Source organism: Phaethon lepturus, unplaced genomic scaffold (genome assembly GCF_000687285.1).
Source record: "Phaethon lepturus isolate BGI_N335 unplaced genomic scaffold, ASM68728v1 scaffold7832, whole genome shotgun sequence".
Taxonomy (NCBI): domain Eukaryota; kingdom Metazoa; phylum Chordata; class Aves; order Phaethontiformes; family Phaethontidae; genus Phaethon; species Phaethon lepturus.
In genome coordinates, this window is record NW_010525537.1 from 130,028 (window position 1) to 132,210 (window position 2,183).

At 35.4% G+C, this 2,183-nt stretch overlaps 1 protein-coding gene across 1 annotated transcript in view; it reads right to left on the reverse strand.

Moving 5' to 3' along the window:
• Positions 1-1,846, reverse strand: part of LOC104617457 (zinc finger C3H1 domain-containing protein-like) — a gene marked incomplete at its 5' end in the record, with an annotated part of 14,581 nt that extends 12,735 nt beyond the window's left edge. Inside the window, 2 exons of the mRNA XM_010282786.1 lie at positions 1,165-1,356; positions 1,660-1,846. Of these exons, the coding sequence (XP_010281088.1) occupies positions 1,165-1,356; positions 1,660-1,846 (379 nt within the window). The remainder of the gene's footprint in view (positions 1-1,164; positions 1,357-1,659) is intronic.
• Positions 1,847-2,183: the final 337 nt, after the last annotated feature.

Genomic DNA, 2,183 nt, shown 5'->3' on the forward strand with positions numbered 1-2,183 from the left:
GTTTGTCTGGTAAAAGGCGAAAACTGAAGTTTCAAAAACATTTCACTTATTCACCCACCAAAATATTTACTTCAGAAAATATGCTTTCAGGTTTTCAAAGAGACACGTTGCTACTTACTATGAAGTAGCATTTACTTGGAAATTATCTTCTCTTAAATATGGTTAAATAATCTCTCCCCAAAACATTCTTTTCAACTACACATTTCAGATGAATATAAAAAACAACAAAAAAATGTTTGGTTTGGTGACGATGCTTTGGGGAACAGTAAGGGAAACTAACCTATGTTATTCCTCCATACACACTGGATTTCCATGTCAATTCGACACAAACTGAGGATTTTTTTTCTTCCTCTGTCTTTTTGTTCTTTCAAACATTCAGAGTTACATTTATCAGTACTGCTGTGTTTAGAATACCTTTTGGAGGAAGTGAACACAGCATTACACTTTTCTATTTAAGCTGGAGCTAGAAAAAAGCATTACAACCTGAAACCACACAACTGAGAAAAATGTTTTAGGGTGTAGCAAGCAACAGGTGCCACCTGCTGGTAGGAATGAATAAACTTGCAACTGAAACTACAGCAGTTCCCGCTTTCAGCAGGAACCTTCATCCACCTCTTCTATTGGCTACAGAACAGTAAACAGTGACCTAAATTCTTTCTACAGTCACAGTAAAAGCCTGAGATAACTCCATGACTTCAGAGTTCATAGGATCAATAAAGTCTGATTTAACAGTCTCCAAATTTCAGGCAATACTGTTAGATTACATCATACTACATTCTTTCCCAAGAACTACTGGTTTGATAATTTCTGTAGCAACAAACACTTGCGTACTTAAGGCAATAGATTACTCACAGGCCCTTCACTGCAGAAAAGTGTTCTATGGCTTACCAGAAATCAAGTCGTAAAGCAATTCCCTGGGAATTGTTTTCAGATGTAGTGGTCTAGGCTATTAGCTACACAAGCAAAGCAAAATATGGAACAAAACTCCCAAAGATATGATGCCATTGTAAAATTTGGATATATCTCAAACCAGAAGTCTCTAGGAGAACTCCTTCAGCAAATAAATGAAGGAACAGTTCTTCTAAAGTTGACACTATCAGAGTCACAGACATTAGAAAGGTGAAGGTATGAAGACAGTTACTGGGGTGGTAACCTTCAAGTTACCTGCAGCAGAACAAGAGCATTCTGATGTCTTCCTGTAAACAGGTTTAAGTGAACCCTGTACAAGAGAGTCTCCAGCAGCTGAAAGGACACAAGATTTGGGTTTTCTTCTCGCCCTGTCACTTCCATTAGGAACTGCAGCATCCTCCCACATATGTAGTCTTTTCCATCAAAGGAATTCTCCAAATTCAAAAACTAGAGAGAAATAATTCATAATAATAATCATCATCAGAATACTACTAAAGCTTCTGGGTTAAAGTTTAAAATCACATGAATTACAAGCTTCAGATAATGTCTTTCACCACCTTATGAACCATACTTCCCTCTCTCACACCGAATTTTCACATTAAACCTCAGATAGAGTTTAAATATTAAAGAATAGTGAAAGTTAAATTTTGCAAGCTTAAGCACTGAAAAAATAAGAAACGTAACATCTTGATTTTAAGTAGAAAATGCACACTTACACGAACATTTCAACATATACTTTTTTTTACTTACTGTCCACCAGATTTGATAACAGGGAGCATATTCCACTGCTGTTTCACACATTTCCTGTATCTCCTCCTTGGTTCCTCTTTTTGAGAAAAGTCTGAGGTAATGACACCAAATTTCAGGATTTTCTTTATTGTTCTCAAGGGCTCGAGCCAAAACATTTAAAGTAGAATCTAAACACTCAGATGATGAGCTGTAACAGTTAAAAAATTAAAAAACCACAATCAACTTTGGCAGTTTTATGACTTACACAGTATCAAATATGAAAATGGATGCTTATAATTAGAATGGAAGTGACACACACTCAGTTTTTTTTTTTTAAGATGTGCTTTACTATGAAAGTATCAAAGTTTCAGTAAGTTTTCATCCTTCAAAGGTTATTATGTGCAATTATCATAGCACATAGAAAAATAAGTTTTCCAGGAAAAGAGTGCCAATTCAAATAAGAGTCCAAATTTAACTGAAAATGGGTAAGATTCATCTGTAAGCAGAGGTCTCAAGCTGCAATCATATAAAGACATTTACATGAT